This window comes from Anser brachyrhynchus (genome assembly GCF_964034855.1).
Source record: "Anser brachyrhynchus genome assembly, chromosome: 1".
NCBI classification, from domain to species: domain Eukaryota; kingdom Metazoa; phylum Chordata; class Aves; order Anseriformes; family Anatidae; genus Anser; species Anser brachyrhynchus.
The window spans coordinates 211347842-211368086 of record NC_137694.1 but is presented as its reverse complement, the minus strand read 5'-3'; the positions used below and the strand labels follow the sequence as shown (position 1 = coordinate 211368086).

The window sequence follows — 20245 nt, the reverse complement described above, 5'->3', positions numbered from 1 at the left end:
GAGAGGAACTTCCCTGGGGTCTTCAGGTTCATTTACAGCAAGGATCAGCCGTATCGCTGGTAAGCGGCGGAGGGACGGTGTTTCGGAGGAAGGACGCTGCGGGATCTGTAAGAGAGGACAGATTCAGGGCTGGAACTGCATCCGTAGGGCGTCTTACGGCAGAGGGGGAGATTTGGGAGGCTGCGGACCGCGGCTGCTGAGGCACAAGCTCCGTGTGACGCGGTTCTGCTGATCAAAACTGGTTCCTGAGGCAGGTCACCAAAAGGTTAATGAGCAGCCACCTTCGTTAACGAGAGGATGAGGGCAGGCTGCACGAGCCAGCGGCCGACGGGCCCGCGGTTGCTCTGTCGGGGGGGGGGTTTGATCACCAGTCCCTAAACGGGAGGCTGATAAGGGCGCTTTGAATTCGGCTTCCTGCAGGCTGCAGATAGCAAGGGCTGAATGCGATTGTCTCCCAAACAGCTGCGTTGGGATTAGTGGTGGTGGTGGGGGGATTTTCCATGGGCTTCTTTTCACAGAGCACCAAGGGCTCACGGATCTCGAGCTGCTCGTGCTCTGGCGGAGCTGGCAGGGCTCGTTTTGAGCATCTCCAGCTCTTAGCTCTCAGCGCGTGAGCCAGGTTTAAACCAGCCGAACGGGCGGATCGGATGTTTGAAATGAATTCTTGCTCTCCCCTTTCCACGTTTTTCTCCCAACCTCCGTAAAGAGCAACTGGAATCCCCCAAAAAGAGAGGAGCTGGAAGAGCCAGCTGTGTTCGCCGATAAGAGGGACACTCGAGACTGGTGCCGAACGCCCGCAGGTCGATGGGGTTGGGATCAGCCTTCCGGGCTCCCGGGGTGAAAAAAAAAAGCTGCCGTAAGCGCTGCAGCTGCGGGGCACGGGTCGGGAACTGGAGCGCCCCAAGGGGAGCACCTTATCGGGGGCAGGCTCGGGGTGACCTTGTGTCACCCAGAAGCCAGGCTGGCCCTCCTGCTGGGTGCGGACGGGAGCACGGAGGAATTATCTGCCCAGCTGGCACGAAGCGTAGGGGAGCAGGAGTTTAAGAGGTGAGCTTCCTCCAGAGAAAGGACCTCGGGGCTTTCCAGGACGGGCTCTGACCCTGCCGTGTTCCCAAACGTCTAGCGGAAACGGTGCCGGGGCTGCTGAGAAACCTGTATCGGGGCTTTTGGTTGAAGCTGGTCTTCACAAGAGCACAACGAAGTGTTTTAGTAGGAAACGCGGGTACCGAGCTGAAAACCCCGGTAAAAAAAAACCCTGCCTGGGTAGGGAGACCGAGCTGACGTCTGTTCGCCTTAACTTAACTTCTTCCAGTGATCGACATAAAACTGGAAAAGCCTCAAGAGCAGCCTGTCAGTGAAGGAGGCTGCTCCTGCTAATACCACGTGGCTTCTACCTTTCTCCAGAACATCACTGCTTCCCCTCCCTTTACTCTTCATTGACTGCAGTGTGAATATTGGCTTGAACCTTCCCCTTTCAGTAATAACGTATTGCAGTTCATCATCGCTGGCTGTCTCGTGGAGATGATCTATTAGCTTCACAAGCACACACACACACACACACAAAGAAAATGTCAGTGTCTTCATTATTTATAAGAAAAAAAAAAAAAAGCCAAAATATTCCAGCGTATTCTAGTTATAACTTTAAACAAAAAAAAAAAGAAAAAAAAAAAAAGAATAGGTACAATTTCTTAATATTTGTTCCTTTTTTTAATATGTTATGATATTGCACTTTGAAATGATGGGAACCGAGTAAGTTTTGAATTGGACTTAGACGAGAAGTACGTGCAGAAGAAACGCTTGCAAATCTCACCCACTTGATCTCTCCGACCACCCGGAGATGGCCAGACAGCAGGCAGGAGTGCAAGCGGAGGGGGCGTATGCCGAGGGTGAAATGCTGTCCTTAAACAATAATAAAAGACAACGACGACTAAAACCAAGCCCTTAATCTTTCCAGCAGAGATAGTCCGGATGGTTTTCAAACCCCAGAGCTTTTTTTGGGGGGTTCGATACCAGGACAGGCTACCGGGATTTTTTTTTAGTTCTGGCCGAGGCGACGTGAGCGCATTTCCAAGGCGGCATCCCGAGAAACGCAGAGGGGCTCCGGATGGGGTAACTGGCTTCCGAAGGGGTTTTTTTTGGGGGGGGGAAAGGTGGAAGCGCGTTAGCGAAACACTTCCAGGAAACAAAACAAGCTTGGAGTGCAAGATCGAGTTTTTAGGAGCATTTTTTCCTTTTACGTAGAACAACAATAAAGCAAACGATGGCTGCCCGAGAGATGGGAACGTAACGTGTCAGCCGCTGCGGGGGGAGAAGGCGTTCTGCTTCCTTTTTTTTTTTTAAGCAAGGGGAAAACCTTAACGGGACTGGGGGCTGGCACCGAGGCCTGCCTGGGGACCTTTACGTCTGGCAGAGGGACGGCGGAGCGGCGCCAGGCCGGGGAGAGAGGGGCGGCGGAAGGGGGCTCGCGCCCGCGCCTCCACGGCGGGGGGCGGCTGGGGAGGGGGCGGCCGCTTTGGCCATGCAGAAATGTAGCTGGGAAGACCGTAGAGGGAAAGGAAGGGAGTTCGCAGGATGGAAACCAACTTACGATTATGCAGATTAATGCCTTTATTTTTTAGCGTTTTTTTGTTGGTTTTTTTATGTTCCGTCTTCCAAGTCGGGTTTAGTTTTTTTCACTAGAGCTGTATAGTTTGGGTGAATAACCAGTCGTTTAGTTTTCTATTTAACTAGGCTTACAATTAACCGTTTTTCTTTGATATTTATTTCCTCGCTTAATTTTTTTTTTTTTACAATTTCCAGTAATTTTTCTTTTTTTCCGTTTTTGCTGAGGAATCCGTTTAGAGCTTTGCTGATGTCGCGAGGTGTAGCTACCCGAGAAACACAGAACCGAACACACTAGAAGTGCACCCTTTTAATCTTTACTAGTCATTGTGAAGTTGCTGTGTAAGTTAATAAACACAATTGTAAATACATTGTTTGCTGGGCGAATACGGCTGAGTTACAGTGCAGGAAGGAATTCGCGAGCCTGGCTTGCGATTGCTGCTTAAGGAACAATTGCAAGCAAATACTCAGGCTCCTCCTTCGTTCCCTTCTGCCCCTCTACCACCTAAAATTACCAACCGGGGAAGAGAAGGGAATCGTCCTCACCACCACTTTCACCAGGAAACGGGCATGAAAGGCTTTGGGATTCTTCATTCCTGAGACGAATGCTAGGCTCGTGCCCTGCCCTGGGTTTAGAGCAGCTCTGCACACCAATAACTTAAAGGCAGGAGGAGATGTAAAAGTGCTTTTATAACGCAATATTAAAGGCGAGTTTTTTTGACGTGGCATGTCTTGAAATAAACATCAATGATATGTGACCAAGGATCATTCTTTATTTAAAAGAAACTCTTGAGGGGAAGGAAACCTGGCTGCTTTTCCTGTATTGTACTGTTCTTAACTGTGCAAAAGCGATCCATCTCGCTGCTTTTTTTGCCCCCCTTCGGTTCTCCATGCGGTTCGTGTTGGTCATTTCATTGCTTTCCACAACCACGTGCGTTTTTTTTTTTTTGCTTCTGACGTAACCCAAACCCTACGTTTCCTCGTAGTCCTGAGCTTTAAGCACTGGATTTGCAAGGAGCTGGCTCACCGCGCTGGGTTAGGTGGGCGGGCAGCCCCGCCGCTGCTCGGGGGTGCCGCTTTTGGAGAGCAGGCTCGGAAGGCGGCCCCGTTACGACCCTCTCGAGAAAAGGTCTCGCAGGGCGTGCGCCCGACGACACGGTGGCCGCAGGCACGAGGATGAGTTCTTGGTCCCCGAGGTCTGCTCAGGACCACCGGGTGCGTTTCACTCCTGCTGGTCCTGCAGCCAGTGCTTAACGCGACGGCAGGGACCGGTCCTGCCCTTTTACTTTCCCACCTTCCCAGGGAAAAGACCTCTCCCAAGCGAGCGCAGGAGCAACGGTCTCTGTAATTTTTTGCACCCTGATGCCTCGTGCCATCTGTCTCTTGGTTTTTGGGTTCTGATTTTATTTTGCTCCATCGGCGTGGCCAGTAGGACCATGGGACCAGACTTCTTTTGTGACGACTTTGAAAACAGCGAAGGTTTCTGCTCTGTTTCTTTTCTCCTCCCCACTCTGGCTTGATTGTTGTACAGTACATTACGCGGCTACCCATTACTCACTTTTTGTCTTGAATACAAGTAGTTGAAGAAATTGTATAAGGGGAAAAAGGTTCCTTTTCTTCATGTTGGAATGTCACTGGTACCTCAGCTCTGTTTGATAATATGAAACAACGAAAAATTCCTTAGCGCTTGAACTAAATAAATACCTGTCTCATTGGAAAGCTCCGGGTCTCTTCTCTGTCCACATCCCTCGGAGCATGGGCTGGGGGGGGGGGGTGAAGGACGTCAGCGGCTCTGATTTCTTCCTCCTGCTCCTGCCTGTCGGCCTTGGAGAGTTTGGAGGAGGCTTTTTTTTTGCAGAAAGGTGGTGGAGGACGAGGGCTGCAGGAACGGGTGGGTGAGTACCAGTAACAGACGTGCTCCTTGCCGGCCTTAGGGGACGAGGAGAAGGCTCTGGTCGCTGGGGGGGCTCCTGCTCCTCCTGGCGCACCCAGGTCCTGCCGGAGCAGGAGGGAAGGGGCTGCTTCAGGGCACGGCACGGCCCTGGGGCGCTCAGCCCCAGCTCCACCTCGGGAAGCGTTCACAAGAGGCAAGCAGAGCGGCTCGAGCCGTGCGCGTATTGGGAACCGAGTCAGACGGGGAGCATCCAGCTGACTGCACGGTCAAGGACTGGGTGAGGCGGGTGCTGCCGGGTAAATCTGGGCTGGCTTTAGGCTTGGCGGCCTCCCCTCCGAGCACAGCGTCCTGGTGGTGCCCGCGGGGCTGCTGCCGGCACCGTCCCCTTGCTGCGTGGCGCCTTCCTCCCGGCGCCCAAATCATTAAGAAACGAGGCAGAGAGGGGTCTGCCTGAAGCAGCTGGGTTCCTTTTTCCCCCCTCCTTCGCCACCTTCTCCTTCCCCACCGCGTGTAAACCCCACCTGCAGCTTTCTACCAGATGAATTTTGGGATCCTGAGCGCCACGGCTGCCGTGAATCCCGGGAGCTAAACGCTGCGGGCAGCTCTGCCCGTCCCCGCGGGAGGTGGCGCGGGGCTGCGGCCCCCCGGGGATTTTCCTGCTGCCCTCGCAGGGACGCGCTCTCCAGGAGCTGCCGTTTCCCGAGCCGAACCTTGCAGGTTCCCATTTCCCAGGCTTTGGGTGTAAATTAAAGCAATTCCGAGCGTTCGCTCGGAGCCACCCGGAGCCCAGCTGGAAGGAGGACGGCTGCCCTCGTTGCGCTAAGGGCTCGATCAAAGTTACCGGTGATTAAAGCACCGAAATCACCGTTTCCCTCTGCACCCCGCGTGCTCAGTCCGGGTGCTGCTGAGGTCGGTGAGATACAACGGGTTTTCAGCGCCGCTGGTGGTGGCTGGGGCGTGCTCTGACCTTCCTGCGTTTATCTCGGCTCAGGAAGAGGGGCGGCGGCGGGGAGAGGCGATCCCGGCCCCTCGCGAAGCCGGGCACCACGCGGTGCGGCCGCTTCGTTTCCGAACAAGCGATTTGGGGGCTCAGTGGGAGCAAAGCCAGTGCCAGCAAATTGCTCACTGCGACATTTGGGGTCTAACCTGATGGGGCTGCTTGCGGGCGTGCCTGGGTGTTAACCTCTTGTCCACTAACCTCCCATTCCCAGTTGTCGCTGCGCATCCCACCGCATTAATCCTCATTTCAGATTTTTTGGGGGGGGTTTTCGGGGTCTCAGGCGGCGTGAGCAGCTTTGGCAGAGGGGGCGTTGCTCGTGTGAGGCCGTAGGAGCGGTGAACGGCGCGGGCCAGCCCTCGTTTCTGCTCATTTCGTGGAACGCTGGCCTGATGTTCGTGCCTCCAACACCCGCGTATTATATTCCAAATAATTTTAGTGCGTTCGGCTCCTTCCCCCAGCGTGGAGCCCCCGGGGCATCGCGACGGGAGCCGCCGGCCCCTTGCTGCTGTGCGGAGTCGCTCGGGGCCTTCGGAGAGCAGCACCAGCCCTGGGGAGGAGAGGGGCAGGATCGGCCCCGGGACGCGCAGGTACCGCGGGTGGCGGGGGCGCGGGGCTGGGGAAGGGGCTTCCGCGGGGCAGTGGCTGGATGCGGCACGGGAAACGAGCCCAACGCTGCCGCGCGCCCAGGCATGGAGATCCTGGTTTGTTACTGGCTTTGCGGAGGGCTGTGGGACGGGGGGGGGATAAACCCTAAGAGGCGCTGGTGATGGGGAAGGCGCCGCGTGCTCCTCAGGACGTCCCCACAGCCTCGTGCCCCGTCCATCCCATGGGGCGCGCCGCTCTCGGTGACACTCATCCCTCTGTGTGGGGGGCTCTTGGGGCTGCCGAAGTCCCCGAGGAATGGATTTAGGGGCTGTCCCTCTCATGGCGACCCTGCCACCGCGCCGTGCCGCCTCCCTGCCCAGCCCCGTTGGGGTGATGGCGCCGGCTCTCGCGCGCGTTTTTCCCCCCGGGGCGCTCGGTGGCAGGTGGGACGGCACCGGGGAGGCTCCTTCGGCACTAATTAGCGGTGAGGCTCCATCGGCGCTAATCAGCGGCGGTGGCACGGGCTGGGGGCAGCCAGGCTGAGAAGAGGGCTGGTGGCTCACCTCCGCCTTTGGGATGGGGACACGGGGCCCGAGGGTCCCCGGGGGCTGCGGGGACAGACGGGGGCAGGTTTGGGTGGAGGTGAGGATGGAGGACGGCGAGAGAAGGGGCAGGGGCGGCGTGGGGCCGGATCCTGCTCCCGGCTGCTCTGCGAACAGCCGGGGTTTGTGTGCCGGGGGAGCTTCTGCTGGCTCGGAAATCCCTGGCTTAGGGAAACGCTCGGGAGTGGGAGGTTTTCCTAAAAAGCAGGGGGCAGCAGGCGCCAGCTTCTCTTTCTTCGCACGCTGAGGAGCCCCAGCGCTGATTTAAGCCATCTCCAGGCTCGAAGCGGGGCCGGCCGCGCGCTCTCCTGCACCCGGGGTGGGTTGCGGTGGGTGCCAGCCGGAGCCTCTGTGGGTCCCCACGTGGAGGTGGCTTCGTCGCACCGGTCCCGGTTTGGGGCTGCGGAGCAGGGACGTGCTCACGGCTCCTCGGGCACGCGGCGCTCGGGTTCCCAGCCCGAGGACCTGCTCCTCGCCCCGAGCCATCTCTCCCCCCCCCCTTTCCCCCCCCCTCACCCCTCTCCTCCCATCCCAGCCCCGGGCTCACCTGGCCGTGACGGAGCGGGATTCCTCGGTGCCTCCTGCTGCCCTGGGGACCCTCGTCAGACCCGGCACCACGGGGACCCCACCGCGAGGGCCTCAAGAAGCAGGGGACATTTCCCCCGATCCCACATCCCCCTCCCCGACACCACCCAGCTCCCGAGGGGCTCCCCCACCTGCTGCCCCCTCCTCACCCCCACGCGCCCGCAGGCTGGGTCTGGGTTCGGCCGCCTTTATTAGTTCGCCTTTGGGGTTTTTTTTCTGTTTTTTTTTTTTTTTTTCTCCAAACCTCGATGCACTTCGCAGGACGGGGTTTGCAGCAGCAGCGACGCGAGGGAGGCTGGGGGGGCGGAGGATGGGGGGGGGGGGCATTTGGGGACGTCCCGACCCCCGGTGTGGAGGAGCAGGTGCGGGGATGGGGTGGCCTGGGGCAGAGAAAGCAAAGCCCCCAGGAGCCGAAGCTTCGACAGCAAGAACCGGGGCGCTGTTGGGTTTCTAAATTTTGGGTTTTTTTTTTGCTTGTTTCTGTGATTTTTGAGCTCCTCATTTAATGTCAGAGGTGGCTCCAGGACGAGGAGCCTCTAGGGGCGATGTCCCAGTGTCTGCCTGGTGCTGCCCCGTGCAAAAAGGAGACCCCCTTGGTGCCACCCCCGCATTGGGGCCACCACAAGTGGCCGTCCCCACACCCCAAACCCTTTTTGAAGCCCACGGCTTGGCTGCCCCGAAGGGGCTCGGGGCCCGGTGAGCGGCACCTTTGCCTCCTGATGCTTCCCCTTCCCAAAACCCTCGGTGCTGTGTGTCCCCCCCCAGAGCCACTGCTGCGCGGTGCTGTCCCCCTCCTCCCCGTGTGCCTGGGGGCTCTTCCAGCCCCAATCCTTGGGGCTTTGGCCCCAATTCCCAGGGGTTCGACCCCAATTCCTGAGCTCGGTCAGCCCCGGGGGCTGGTGCAAGGCTGAAAGCCGACAGGGGCTGGACGGAGCCCTTGGGGTGCTCGCCTGTGTGTGGGGTGATGCAGAGTGGGGCCGGGGCTCTCTGGTTTTGGGGTGAGGGTGGAAATCCTTCCAGGTTCTCATTTCCCCCCTTAATCCTTCCGCAGCCACACAGAGCGGGCTCTGGAGCCCCCTCCTGCTTCCCCCTGGCAGCATTTGGTGCCCGCGTCCCGCCCTGGCGCCCAGGGGCAGTTGTGGCTTTGCTTCTCCTGTCCCCAGGGGAGGTTTTGCGCCATAAATCCCCTGCTCTGGGGGAAAGCAGCACTGAGCATCCCGCTGTGGTGCAGGATCCCCCCTTAAAAGATCCTCCAAAAAAAAAAAAAAAAAGGCGATTTTGCAAGAAAATTTACCTACCTCCTGGAACTTGCTGGTGGGGGCAGCACCCCTCCCACCGTCCCCAAACCCAAGGTTTTGCTCCCGGCACCTGGAGGTTTCGGGGTGGTGAGCGGTGCCGGGGGGGTGGTGGTGGCGTGCCGGGGGCAGCTTCGGGTCTTGGCTTAGGATTTCGGGTCCCTGGAGCCGCGTGCGGGTTCTCGGATGCAAAAGCCGGGAGCGGGCGGGATGGGGAAGCGAAGGGGCCGCATCCTGCGGGGTGTGTGTGGGGGGGGGGGGGGGTGCTAAAACCAGCAGGGCATCCACATGAAGGAGCCCAGGGCGGCGCCGGTGGCGGCCCCTGCCAGCAGCCCCAAGGCCATCTGGTCCCCGGAGACGCGGTAGGGGTCCTCCCGCACGATGACGTGGGTCACCCCGGGGGCTGCAAGGCAAAACGGGGCTGGGGGGGGGCACCGAAAAAAGGTGTACCCCCCCCCGTCCATACACACACACACACACAAAGCCAGGGCTCCCCCAAGCACCCTCGTTCCCCCCACCCCATCCCTACGGCACCCGGTTTGCCGGCTCTCAGCCCGCCCACCTCCCAAAACCGGGCGTAAAGCCCCAAAATGCGAAGTGATCGTGGGGGGGGGACGGGCACCGCCCCCCCCAACCCCAAAATCTGGGGGGGCCAGGCAGAGCCGGTGGAGGGAGGGGGCGAACGGGGACGCGGCCGACGAGCCGGGGCCACCCACCTCCGTACTGGTGGCCGTAGTGGCCGGAGCTGATGTAGGCGGTCTGGTGGGAGTCGATGGGCACCGTCTGGTAGTAGTCGTCGTCGTAGGGGTCGTAGACGTGCACCTGAAGGGGGGGGGGGGCGTGTGTGAGGCTGGCACCCAGGTGTGGGGGGGGTCCCGCGTGGCTCCACACCACCAGCGACCTGCCAGAGCCTGGTCGCGGTGCGGCCGGGCCTTGTTTTCCCCAACCCACGCGCGCGATCGGGGCTGAGTCCCTTGGGGTGGGGGATGCGAAGTGGTTTTTTTTTTTTTGGGTTTTGTTTTTTTTTTTTTTCCCCCTGTGTGGCTGGCAGAGGTGCCCACGGTGCCCAGCTGCTGGGGGGAGCCTTTGCTGAAGCACCTCGGACACCTCCCTGATCTTGGGGCCCCTAACCATGCCCCTCGCCCTAAGTGCTGCCTCCATTCCCCTTAACTCTGCCCCTGCTCCTCTTAACTGCGTCCCCATCACCTGAACTCTGCCCGTGCTCCCCTTAAACGTGTCCCCATTCCCATTAATTCTGCCCCCATCCCCTTAACTCTGCCCCCATCACCTTAACTCTGCCCCACTCCTCTTAACTCCATCCCTATCCCATTAACTCTGCCCCCATTCCTTTAACTTTTCCCCCTTCCCCTGAACTCTGCCCCATCCTCTTAACCCTACCCCATTCCCCTTAACTCTGCCCCCATTCCCATTAACTCTTCCCCATCCCCTTAACTCTGCCCCCATCCCCTTAACTCTGCCCCATTCCCCTAAACTCTACCCCATTCCCCTTAATTCTTCCCCCACCACCTTAACTCTGCCCCCACTCTGCCCCCATCCCCTTAACTCTTCCTCCTTCCCCTTAACTCTGCCCCACTCCCCTTAACTCTGCCCCATTCCCCTTGATTCTGCCCCATTCCCTTAAATTCTGCCCCATTCCCTTAAATTCTGCCCCCATCCCCTTAAATTCTGCCCCATTCCCCTTAACTCTGCCCCATCCCGTTAACTCTGCCCCATCCCCTTAACTCCCCGGGGGCGCAGGTAAGCCCAGACCCACGCCCCGAGGCCGCCCGCTGGGCACAGGGCTCGGGGTCACCCCCACATTTGTGGGGCCGGGGTTGGAGCCACCTGAGCCCCCCCCCCCCCCGATACCCAAAACCCGTGCGGTGCCGCCGTTTTTTGGGGGCACGAAGGAGCCTCACCGGGGTGGATTTCGCCTCCAGCACGGCCATCTTCCAAGCGCTGCGAACGAAGCAGAGGGAGGAGGGCTGGGGGGGGGGGCGCAGGGGGCACCCGGCGGCTCCCCTGGGCGCACGCGTCCCCCTCCCTCCCCCGGTGACCTGGATCGCTAATTGTTAATTCCCGATTAGCCGGGGCTGGGAGGGACCCGCCGGCACGGGGACGGCCGTGCCCCCGGCTGCGTGGGGCAGGAAAATGACTCCTAAATTGGGGGGAAAAGCGGAGAATTGGAGAGTTTCCATCCAGCTGCGACCGAGCTCGGGTATCCCAACACCTTCCTCCATCCCCTCTCAGCACAGCTTGAGGGTCCTGACTCAAAAATAAAAATAAAAGCGGAGCGGAGCTGACCATGGCCGTTTCCTCCTGCTGGGCACGGCCCCGATCCCATGAGGGTTCACATTATTTATCAGCAAACCCCGACGGAAACACTCCTGCAGCTACCCGTGGTCGGCCGAGAGGTGGTTCCTCAGGCCACCGAGGCCCTTTTTGGGCTGGGATAATTCGGGGGCAGAGCCCGCCGAGCGGCTTTGGGCGCTTACACGGCGTCGTCCTCGCTCTCGGCGCACAGCGTGGTCTTGGAGCCGTCGCGCAGCACCACGGTCAGCAGGCACTCGCGGCTCTTCCCCTCGGGGGGCTGCACGTCTGGAAGGCAAAAGGGGCAGGCTCCGGCCTCAGCGAGGGGCAGGGACGCCCCCGTCAGACCCCACAAGACCGCCCGTGGGGAGCAGGTTGGGTTTTCACCCCAAAATCCCCGCTCGCAACTTGGGGTTTCGTTTTTGTCTCCCTCTTTGCTTCAATCGGGATCTCAGAGGTTGGACGTGAGCAAAGGGCTGGGGAGCAAACCCTTCTGCCCCCGCAGCAGAAAAACAAGGGGGGGAAGGACAGAAAAAATGCCCAAAGACAGAAAAAATGCCCAAAGACAGAAAAAATGCCCAAAGCGCTGTTGAAAGGCGCTTTGTGCGGCGGCCGTGGGCTGCCGGGGCCGCGCCGAGCTCTGCCTTTTGTTCTCCCCCGTGTTTGTGCGAGACGGTGGCGGCTGAGTCAGGGCCGTGGGCTGCCTTCCGCACCAGCGCGGGGCGGGAGAGGAGACGGGCTCCTGCCTTCCCTCCCGTCCTGGCGCTGGACGAGGACGCGGCAGTGCTGGGTACGGGCGGGAGCGGTGATAATTGTGCACCCCGGCAGGTTTTTTTTGGCTTAGGCGCGTGCAAGCACCTTTGTACGCTCCTGGAGCATCCATGGAAGCACTCATCCACGCAGGGAGGGACACGGGGCTTGGGGACACGGGGTTTAGGGACACGGGGCTTGGGGACACGGGGTTTAGGGCCACGGGGCTTGGGGACACGGGGTGTTGCTCGCCTCGGCACTCGCGGCCGGTCCTCACGTCCCGGCAGCTGAACTTGACGTGGATGCGGCCGTCCATGTCGCGCTGCGTCTCGTCGTGGTAGTAGACCAAGCTGCCGTCCAGGTAGAGCACGAACCAGTTCCTCTTCCAGCGGCGCAGGATGGAGCCTGGCGGGGGGCGAAGGGGGGCTGAGGGATCGCGGAAATCCCCCCCCCCCCGCCATGGGACGCGGCCAACGCCGTCCCCAAATCCGCAACCGGGTCCCCGCGGGGCGCCTGGCGTCGGCGACAACCCCGGCGGCGCGGCCAGGTGGCTTTAGCCGAGCGCTTCCACCAACCCTTGTTAAACCTAAAGGGCTGCCAAAAAAAAACAAAAAAAAACCCCATAAAACCCCGCGGGGAACCTCCGTGCTGCCCTGTAGGATGCGGAACAGCCTCGGCCGTGGGGCAGGGGGCTCCTCTCCGCTCCGTGCACCCACGGCTGAGCCCCCCCGTGGGTAATCCCCGACGGCAAAACCTCGCCTCGCGGGCTCCCGACTTACTCTGCCGCCAAAGCCAGCCGCTCTTCACCAGCGCCATGGCCACGGGAGGGTTTTCGGGACCTGCGGGACCAAGGGCGAAGAGCGGGATTAGGGGAGCAGCTCCCCCTTCGGGGGGGGGACGCGGGGATGTGCCCGGGGTTAATCGGGGGCAGGCGGACCCGGGGGGGGTTTCGTAATCCGGGAACCACCGAGGCGGGGAGGGCTCCGGCCACCTTGCTTTGCGCCTTTAATCTCCTCGGGATTTAGGGATTATCATCCCGTGGAGGTAAAAACGGAGAAAGCCGGGGCCGCGCGTGGAACGAGGAGGTTATTCTCCGAGGCCCCCCCGCCCCCAGTAACTTTCCACAGCCCCGCTCGTTTGTTTTCCCTGCCTGGGTGGAAATTAGTCCCTAACGAGGCCGTGAAGTCATCGCTCCCCGAGTCCCCGAGCACCGCTGGGTGTCCCCCCCCTCGGGGCACAGAGCCCCCCCGCCCACGGCCGCCCAAATCCTTGGGCATCCGCACCCCCCCGGTGCCCTCGTCCCCCAGAAACCGCGGCCCCTGGTACCCCAAACCCCCCGAAATCGCCGTGCCGGGTCCCCACACATCCCAACACCCCCCCCCCCCCCCCGCCTCATGAGCTCGCATCCCCCCGGTACCCCCAGCCCCTTATTTACAGCCCCCCCACCCCCCACCCTCCCGGTACCCACATCTGGTGCCCTCGTCCTCCTGTACCCCTTGGGCACCCCCATTTTGGGGCACCCCCTTTCTGCCTCCCCGGGGTACCCACATCCCCCTCTAGCTGCACCCCCGGTACTTTTATGCGACCCCCCCCCCCCCTTCAGCACCCCCATCCCCAGTGCTGCCACCCCCCTGTACCCCATCCCCTGGTGCCCCACTCCCTGGCACCCCCATCCCCCTGTACCCCATCCCCCTGTACCCGATCCCCCTGTACCCCATCCCCTTGTAACCCCATCCCCTTGTAACCCCCCCCATCCCCTCGTACCCCACCCCAATACCCCCACCCCATTATTCCCAGCCTGCTACCCCCATCCCCTTACATCCCATCCCCTTGTACCCCATCCCTAGCACCCCTATCCCCTGGTACCCTAACTCCTAGTAACCCCACTCCTGCTACTTTTATTGCTTTATACCCCCCCCATCCCCTTGTACCCCCTCCCCATTTTTCCCCATCCCCCTGTACCCCATCCCCTGCCGCCCCCCTCCCCCTGTACCCCCATCCCTCTTCACCCCATCCCCTGGTACCCCATCCCCGTTGCCCCCATCCCCTGGCTCTCCCCTTCCCTCTCCCCATCCCCGTTCCCCCCCAGAGCCCCCCCAGACCCTCGGAGCCGCCCCGGGCACCCCCTCACCGAGCGGCAGCAGCGCGGCGGGTCCCCGCTGCGGGCTGCGCTCCGCTCCCGCTGCCCGTCCCTGCCCGCACGCACGGGGCGTCGGGAGCTGTAGTCCTGCCCGGGGAAACGCGGCCTAAGGAGCTGCGGAGTCCCCGAAGGACCACGGTGGGGTTGGGTTTGGGTTTTGGGGGGGTCGCCGGGCACGGCGGTGCCGCCAGCAGGGTCGCCTTGGGGCTGGTGGTGCGGGGGGACGCCGCGGTTGGCACGCCGCGGGGGGACCCCCGCATCACCTCCGGCCCCGAGGGCAGCGGTGGGCTCGGGGTTGGGCTGAGATTCGCCTGCCCAAATGCGAGGCCCCAAAAAAGCAGGGCTGGGAGGAGGTGGGGGGGGGATCCACCGAGGAGGTTGCAGCTCCGAGCCCTGAGCCTACACCCCCCCAGACCTCCCCGAGCCCTGATTTCCCCCTGCGGCGCACGTGGGGAAAAGCTGGGAAAAAAGCTGCGGGTAACGCTGAGCCAGAGCCCCCGGCTCGTGGCACGGGCGCTGGGGGGCTTCGGGGGGGCTGTCGCTGCTGCTGCCACTGGTGGGGGTCCCGTGGGTGCCGTAAGCACACATTGGGGGTGGCAAAGTGGGGGCCACAGCCCCAGCGCCGTGGGGAAATCACGCCAGGGGATGCCGAGGCTGAGGGATGGGCTCAAGGAGGCGTTTAATGCCTCGGTGCGATATCACGGCTGGAGCAGGGACGGGGGGAGCCTCCTTCTGCAGGGAATTCCCCCCCCCCCCGCAGGGAATTCACCTCGCTGCAGCGGATTTATGGGTCGAAAAGCACGGGGTGGAAGAAGCTCCCGTACATAGGAGCGAGCCGGGAGCAAAGAACCGCCCGGGACCCATTTCTGTGCCCGGCAGAGCGCCGGTGGCAGAGGGACGCGGTGCCCAGCCCGCGGGGTCTGCGGGGCAGATTTGGGAATCTGGAAATTTGGAAATCACGGGTGGGGGAAGCGCCTGTCGCATTTGGGGAGAGGGGACGTGAATTATTCGGGGAGATCGTGGGCCAAGGAACACCCAGCTCCTCTTATCCACTGCTCCTTGTCCGTGAAACATGGGCCGTATATAGGCACGTATATATTGTATATATTCATACCGTGCAGGTGTTAAAATCCAAGGTTATTTATAGGCGGGGCTGGGCTGATAATTAAGATGTTTATTAAGCTTTTGGCAGCCCTTAATGCAAAAACCTCATCTATTCCAGCAGGCTTTTCAATATAAAAACCTTTCCCCTCCCCTCCCTCCAGCGCTGGCTTTACAGTGTTGAACATCAGAAGGAATTAAATTAATCCAGCAGCTTGCGGGTTGATTACCAAGCACCTAAATTGCGATTGCCCATGCAATTGCTCTCTGCAGCCAAAATATGCTCAACACTTCCACGCCGGTTATCGGCCCGCAGAGCAGCCCGGTCACGCTAAGCCTTTCAGAGAGAGCCACGTGCTTGGACATCAGGCCTCAGGGCCCGGCCAGCTGCTTTGTTCTGCAATAAATTGATAAAATTTGGTAAAAAGAGTCTCTTAGGAAGGGTCAGACTTTGGCTGAAATTTTAATTCGCTCGAGGCTGATGCTGGTGTTGGTCGGACCCTCAGCCAGGCGCTGCGTGCCGCTGTTCGGTGTGGTCGAGCCCAAAGGTTTTCTTCTGCGTACCGTGGGCTCTGCCACAGGGCTGGAATGATTTGTCTCCTTGACAGCCAAAGGACGTGCCGCTGACTGAAAAGAAATAGATGCTATATTTAAAATGGCAGCGGGTTTTCATGGAGTTGAAAATCCATAGCACTGCACTAATGGGTTCTGGTTGGCTGCAGCACCCGGGTGGCTGGAAGAGAAGACATCAAGTTTATGCCAAGAAGAGACAAGAAAAGGTGGGGAAAAAGCAGAAATATAACCCGCAGGGAGCAAAAAAAATCAATGCAGCAGTGCAGGAGGCAACGGCAGGCATCGGGACCCTCAGCCCAAAAGCAATGCCATTAAAACATCCCCAGATCACTCAGCTTTCCTCTGGGGAAGAACGTGGTGCTGGTGCAGGGTTTGGGGGGCCTGATTTATTTATTTTTTGCAAACCGTCCATTTTTTATTATTATTTTTAATCTGTCTGGGATAAATTTGGGGCATGCTGGATGGAAACGGTGATTTAGGGAATCAGGGTGGGGGTTTAAACTTTTCTTTACAGCTGGCAAAGTTGAGAGGGTGGAAGAAGGGAGGTGGCTGTGGGATGCAGTGTGGAAACAGCCCCACATGCTTTTGTAGGAGGACAAAGCATGGCTTTCTCCTCATTTTTGTAGTAATCAGGTGGAGCTTGTTAGGAAAAACCCTTTTTGGAGATTTCCAGCTTGCTCTTCCTCCAGCTAGGCTTCGGCCGCATGGCGCCTGGGGCTGTGATAGCGATGCTCTCCCAGCAGCTCGGGGCAGATCTGTGCCGTGCTTCCCACAGACTTTGATTTTTGGGTATAAAACAAGGGATTTCTGAAACCGTTCACACATCTCACACGACCAGGTGGTGCGGCTGAAGGAGCGGGGTGGGATTGGGATGTCGTCCCTTGAGGAATCGCATTTGTGCCGGCTCTTTGCACCCCCAGATTTCGCTTCAGCCTCCTTGTGCCCCCCAGGGTCAGACCAGGGGGCACTTGGGCAGGTGAGGAAGGGACAGGAATGGGCCCGAGGACCTCGGTGGGGTCAGGACACCACAACATTTGCTCTTTTTGTCCCATATCTTTATTGATGATTTGGATAAGGGAACTGAGTGCACCCTCAGTAAGTTTGTGTATGACACCAAGCTGGGAGGAAGCCAGCAGGGCCAGGGAGGTGCTCGTCCCCCTGGGCTCTGCTCCGGTGAGGCCGCACCTCGAGTGCCGGGTTCAGCTTTGGGCCCCTCGCTACCAGAAGGACATCGAGGCCCTGGAGCGTGTCCAGAGAAGGGCTCCGAAGCTGGGGAAGGGCCTGGGACACGAGTCCTGTGAGGAGCGGCTGAGGGACCTGGGGGGGTTTGGGCTGGAGAAGAGGAGGCTCAGGGCAGGCCTTATTGCTCTCTGCAACTGCCTGAAAGGAAGGGGTGGGGAGCTGGGGGTCGGCCTCTGCTCACAGGTAACCAGTGATAGGACCAGAGGGAACGGCCTCAAGTTGTGCCAGGGGAGGTTCGGGTTGGAAATGAGGAGACATTTCTTCTCAGCAAGAGCGGTCAGGCGTTGGGACGGGTTGCCCAGGGAGGTGGTGGAGTCCCCGTCCCTGGGGGTGTTCAAGGCAAGGTTGGACGTGGTGCTTGGGGACATGGTTTGGTGGGTGACATTGGTGGTAGGGGGGTGGTTGGGCCAGGTGGTCCTGGAGGGCTTTTCCAACCCTAATGATTCTGTGATTCTATATGTTGGGACAGGTCGGTAACCGGGAGTGAATAAAACCCACGTGCACCCACAGCGTGCTGTTTATAAGTTCCCGGATCCTGCTGGGTGCTGCTTTGCTACAACACTTGGCATCACCCCAGAGCAAAAGCCCCCAAAGGGGCATTGCAGGAGGTCTGGGAGCCTCGGGCAGGACATGGGGACAGAGATGGGGACATCCTCCTACAGCTCCAGTCCCTGCACCAGGGTCCTGAGGCAGGTGGAGACCTGCAGGGATTTCATTGCCCACCTCCTGGATGCCAGCACTTGCCAAAAAGCGTTTTGTGTTTCGTGATTTTTAGGAAAGTGCTCCGGCCCTAAAAGCGGGGTGCTGTGTACCGGGGGGTGCTGTGTAATGGGGGTGCTGAGTACTGGGGTGCTGTGTGCTGGGGATGCACTGCACTGGTGCTGCTGGTCCTTCCTAAAAGGATGAATTTGTTTATTTATTTATTTGTTTGTTTGTTTACGTATTTATTGGTGCCCGCTCCCCCAGGAACGAGACCCCCCCCTCCCCTCCCCTCAGCCCCCCTCAGGGCTCGCTGCGCGGGGCGATGCGGGCCAGCCGCCGCACGGGGGGGTTAAAAACACGATTTTTCACTTTATTTCACACGCCTTTAGAAGCCTGCCCGGCCTCCCTGTGAGCCGGGCCGGGCCGGGCCGGGCTCACTCCGGCTGCCCGGGGGCTGCGGGCGGTGGGGCTGCGGGGCCCGGCCTGACGGGGCCCTCACGGCCCGGCCACCCTCGGCGGCCTCCTCAGCGCCGCGCGAACTACAACCCCCATCATGCCCCGCGGAACTACACCTCCCGGCACGCCTCGCTGCCCGCCTCCTCCGCACTACACCTCCCATCAAGCATCGCGCCGCTACCCTCCCCACTTCCCCCCTCGTCTCCTGCGCCAAGACTACGCTACCCATCGCGCCCCGCGGCGGGCCGCCGGCAGCCGGGCAGCGCCTGCGGCGCGCGGGGCGTGCCGGGAGCTGTAGTCCGGGAGGCGGCTGTAACGGTCCCGCAGCGGTTCGCCGCCCCCCCCCCCCCCCCCCCCGGTCCCCGCCTGCCGCCGCCGCCCCCTCCCCCAGCGGCTGGCGGCTGCGGGCAGAGGCAGGAGGCGCCTCGGAGGCAGCGGGAGCCGGAGAAGCCGCAGGTGAGGGAGGGGGGGGGGGGAGACACGGAGGAGACCCCCCCCCCGGGGCGGCTGCGGCGAGTCCCGGGGCGGGGGGGGCGAGATGGGGGGGGGGGGGGGGGCGAGGATGAGGTGGGGGGGGCGGGGGGGGGGGCGACATGGCGGGGGGGGGGACACACGCACAGGTAGGGCTGGGACCCGTGAGGGGAGGCGGGGGGGAATTGGGTCTGGGGGCTGCGGGGGGGTTTGGGGGCAGAACGGGGCAGAACGGGGTCAGCGGCAGCCGGGGACGGCACCCGAGGGTGCTTCGTGGGGGGGGGGGCAGGGGGTGAATTGGGAATTGGGGAGGGGGGAATTGGGGTGGGGGTGTGGGGGGGTCCTGGTCACAGCCCTGGCCTCCCCCCTCTAAGCACCCCCCCCCCCCCAAGCCTTTGTGGCAGGGTTTGTTCGGAGCCCGGCGAGAGCAAACGGGTCCGCTGCCAAAATTTTGGCTGGGAGCCATGTTGTGTGCGAGGGGCCGGGGGGGGCACCCAAGGGGGGCTGAGGGCATCCAGGAGGGTGCCGGGGGCACCTAAGGGTGCTGGGGGGGTACCCGCGAGGGTGCTGGGGGGACAACCCCGGTTTGCCCCAGCAAAACCCCGCCGGGGCTGCTTGGACCTGGCGGGGCGTGCGAGGAGCCAGTGCCAAGCCAAGTTTCACCTCTTCCTCTCCTGCCAGGAGGGCGAGCGAGTTGCGGGGTTCCCGCCTCGGTTCGTGGACGAGCCCAGCTCCGTTCGGACCCCGCGTTTCGGCGCGGTGGGCTTCGGGGTGTCGACACGGGCGGGTTACTCGGGAAGGCGGCGGGATGCTCCCGCTTCGCTCTGCTCCCGCTTCAAAACGCCGAGAGGGGCTCGCGGAGCCGGGGACCCCGCCGCCGATGCTGGTCTCTAAAGCCTCCGTTACCCATAATATTCCCGAGTCCTCTCGCACGGCTCGGCGCGCTGAGGTTGGGGGGCTCCCGTCCCGCTCCCCGTGACACCGCCGCGGGGTCGGGGGCATCGCCGCGGGACATCCGTAGCCCGCAAGCAGCGAGGCCGCGAGACGCGAGGCCGGGTGGGTGTTGTGCCCGTAAGAAATAGGTAGGAGATGGTGTTTGTTTTTGGGAAAGGTTTGGGTTTTATTTTCTTATTTTTTCTCCTTCGGGATCGTTGCTTTAACCCTCGGTGGCTGGCGTTGCGGCGTGCGGGGCAGTTGGGTTGGGGGTTAAGGACGCCAGGGAGGTGCTGAGCAGCGGTCCTTCGCGCGTCGGGCAGAGGAGCCTTGACATATGGAAATGAGAGAAACATCCCTCATCGAAAAAGGTGTTGTAATGTGTTGGGTTTTATTTATTTATTTTTCAATTTTTCTCCTTTTTTTTTTTTTTTCTCCTTTCTGCTCCTCACGGTGACGAGCTCGCAGGTTGTGCCTTGTGTTTCCGTACACCGAATTTCGCTCAGAAAGCGTTCTTTTGGTGCTGAATTCTGTCAAATGTAGAAAAACGAGCAGGTCGAGTGGTTTTTTTTTTTTCTCTTTCCTGGACAAAGGCATGTTGTACCAACCAGAGAGAAACCCCAAGCGATTCTATTTATGTTTTAATCAAAATATGATTTAAGATGCAGCGGTATGCTTATTCTCGCTGCTAAATAGCGATGGAGGAAGCTTTTTTTTTTTCTTTTTTTTTTTTTTAACAGGAACGAGGGTGATGGAAACATCTTTAGGGAAACATTTTGCTGGACTTGATTGCACCAGCCGCATTATTTCGTGAAACGTTAACTGTGAAGTGGTTGTTGATTAGAACTCAAATCGAGTGGAGATGTCGAGTGATGTAAAGAAAAAGGAGCTAACACTAGGAGATCAAATGCGTTATTTTTTTTTCTTATTTCTTTCTGATTTTGAATTTCAACGGTTTCTTGGATTGTCTGGACCTTTATGGCTGAGTACATGAAAACGAACAAA

At 60.3% G+C, this 20245-nt stretch overlaps 4 protein-coding genes across 12 annotated transcripts in view; 2 read left to right on the top strand and 2 right to left on the bottom strand.

Annotated features, from left to right (window-relative positions):
* Positions 1–4320, top strand: part of RAB6A (RAB6A, member RAS oncogene family) — a 58151-nt gene extending 53831 nt beyond the window's left edge. For both annotated transcript variants that reach the window (XM_080559879.1, XM_080559878.1), the window contains exon 8: positions 1313–4320. In XM_080559879.1, coding sequence (XP_080416005.1) covers positions 1313–1377 — 65 coding nt within the window. In that variant the 3' untranslated portion in view covers positions 1378–4320. The remainder of the gene's footprint in view (positions 1–1312) is intronic.
* The window catches only part of MRPL48 (mitochondrial ribosomal protein L48), a 125465-nt gene that overhangs the window by 67277 nt on the left and 37943 nt on the right, over positions 1–20245 (bottom strand). The window lies entirely within an intron of this gene.
* Positions 2687–15006, bottom strand: PLEKHB1 (pleckstrin homology domain containing B1). The gene is made up of 7 exons (XM_080559900.1): positions 13754–15006; positions 12402–12461; positions 11875–12027; positions 11058–11160; positions 10482–10521; positions 9279–9384; positions 2687–8965 (listed from the first exon to the last, which is right to left on the bottom strand). Exons 2-7 carry the CDS (start codon positions 12436–12438, stop codon positions 8829–8831), a joined length of 576 nt encoding a protein of 191 aa, XP_080416026.1. The 5' UTR covers positions 12439–12461; positions 13754–15006; the 3' UTR covers positions 2687–8828.
* FAM168A (family with sequence similarity 168 member A) overlaps positions 18060–20245 on the top strand; it is a 179533-nt gene continuing 177347 nt past the window's right edge. For 4 of the 8 annotated variants that reach the window (XM_080559738.1, XM_080559736.1, XM_080559743.1 and 1 more), the window contains exon 1: positions 18065–18292. The gene's annotated coding sequence lies outside the window, so the exon portion shown is untranslated. Of the gene's footprint in view, positions 18293–20245 lie in introns of all 8 variants that reach the window. The other 4 variants (XM_080559737.1, XM_080559747.1, XM_080559739.1 and 1 more) reach the window with 3 other exon arrangements.